The sequence below is a fragment of the Neomonachus schauinslandi genome, unplaced genomic scaffold, assembly GCF_002201575.2.
Source record: "Neomonachus schauinslandi unplaced genomic scaffold, ASM220157v2 HiC_scaffold_4505, whole genome shotgun sequence".
Taxonomy (NCBI): domain Eukaryota; kingdom Metazoa; phylum Chordata; class Mammalia; order Carnivora; family Phocidae; genus Neomonachus; species Neomonachus schauinslandi.
The window spans coordinates 503-2476 of NW_025413193.1; the positions used below are offsets into that span (position 1 = coordinate 503).

Sequence of the window (1974 nt, forward strand, 5' to 3'; positions counted from 1 at the left end):
GTTTGAATGCAAGCACCCTCATATGTAGCTCAGGATTTGGGGGCAGGAACATCAAGAATAGTAAAATTAAAAACAGACAGTATTTCTTGAGTGCTTACTGTGTGCTAGAAAGCCTGCTAAAGGTTTTAAGTTTGCTATGTCATTTCAAAATAAAGCAGATGTACAACGTATGCCCAGGGCAGAAATTGAACCCGTGTTGTGAGATTTTATGGTAATGTTTGAGGTTTGTCTTTCTTGAGATCCCATGAGCAGGGCCAATGAACGTTAAAATTGAAAATCTCCTTTATTTTATCAATGTCTAGCATATCTTTTACTTACAGTGCCTCAGTCATTTACTCTTATTGCTGAGGTCCAAAGTTTAGAACAAAAATACTATGACAATGGTTGGAAGCAGCACAAATGTAAATTTTAATTAATTTACTAAATATAAAATAAGTATTTTTTAGAACAATGCAAACTAGTCAAGTGAGAGCAAAATGTATTCCTACAACAGAAATTTCATAATGGATCCCGTTTGGCTGCTGCCACTTTATCCAATTCCTCTCACTATAGACATCCCAGAAAATGTTTCTCTAGCCATTTTCTCAAAGCCCCCTTTACATCTTTGTTCCTTACACTGTAGATAAGGGGGTTCAACACAGGTGTGAAGATGGTGTAAGAAGCAGAGACCACCTTGTCATGGGCCACTGAGCGGTAGGATTTGGGCCGCACGTAGATGAGTAGGAGAGTGCCACAGAAGAGCCCCACCACAGCCAGGTGAGTGGAGCAGGTGACAAACGCTTTCTTCTGAGCTGCAGTGGACCGCATGCGGAGCCCACCAGCCAAGATGAGACTGTAGGTAGCCAAAGTGAGAGACAGAGGGATCAAGAGCATCAGGAGGCAACACACATACGTGAAAAACTTAAAAAAGGTAGCGTGGGCACAGGGAAGGTGCGTGAGTGTGGGTGCCTCACAAAAGAAGTGGTTGATTTCTCGAGAATGGCAGTAAGGGAAGCTCAGAATGGCACCAGGCTGCATCAGCCCATCCACCCCTCCCGGAAGCCAGAAGCCTGTGGTCACGTGCAAGCAGAGCTTCTGATTCATGAGGATGGGGTAGCGCAGGGGGTGACGTATGGCCACATAGCGGTCATAGGCCATGGCCGCTAAGAGGAAGCACTCACCCTCTCCCAGCATGGGAAACAGTAAAATCCGGGCTCCACAGCCAGCAGGAGAGATGGAACTGGTGCCCATCAGGTAGTTGGTTGCCATTTGGAGGACTATGGTGGAGACCAGCATCATGTCCATGAGAGAGAGCTGGCTAAGCAGGAAGTACATGGGTGTGTGCCGCTGGGGTCCTCATGGATGAGCACAATCATGAGGGCATTGCCCATCAGGGAGATGAGGAAGAGCATGAGCACCATTGAAAAGAGGAACAGATGGGTCTGAGTGTAGTTAAAAAGCCCTAAAAGAATGGAGTTTATCTCTGTGGTGTCATTTGCATCTTCCATGGCTCCATTCATGCCTGGAAGACAAGGAATGAGAGTTGCTTGGAGCTAAGTTTAGGCATTTACTTAAGAAGAGGTGGTCAAATGACATAGAAACCAAAATGAGACTTGGAGGAATAATTACATCTTTAATCTTTCACTTTGTGACAGGATATTTGCCTTAGCATCCTATCACACTGCTCTGCTGTTATTACACAGTATTTTTTAACCCTAAGATTATTGCATAACAGGTATATATCGCAGTACACATTACATTTCTATTATTTCTCTATGTCTTGTTAGTATGCCTCACATAATTTACTCATGATGTTAGGAAATAATACGAAATTCCAGTTTTCTAAAGTTTGTGTACTTCTGTGTTGAAAGAGCCTCATAGTCCCACATTTTAGTCCATATTGATGTGATATATCTCTTAATTATGACTTTTCCATGTTTCTCATATTCTCAAAGTAGTTTCTCAAGATTTCCTTCAATGCCATGAGGAATTGTT

General features: G+C 43.1%; 1 protein-coding gene across 1 annotated transcript; it reads right to left on the reverse strand.

Annotated features, from left to right (window-relative positions):
• Positions 1-577: 577 nt before the first annotated feature.
• LOC123323980 (olfactory receptor 2T33-like) lies at positions 578-1487 on the reverse strand (the record flags this gene model as incomplete). The annotated part of the gene is given in 2 exon segments (XM_044912514.1): positions 578-1331; positions 1334-1487. Coding segments are annotated over 2 exon segments (908 nt in total), but the record flags the coding sequence as incomplete, so codon positions are not given.
• Between the last annotated feature and the right edge of the window lie 487 nt (positions 1488-1974).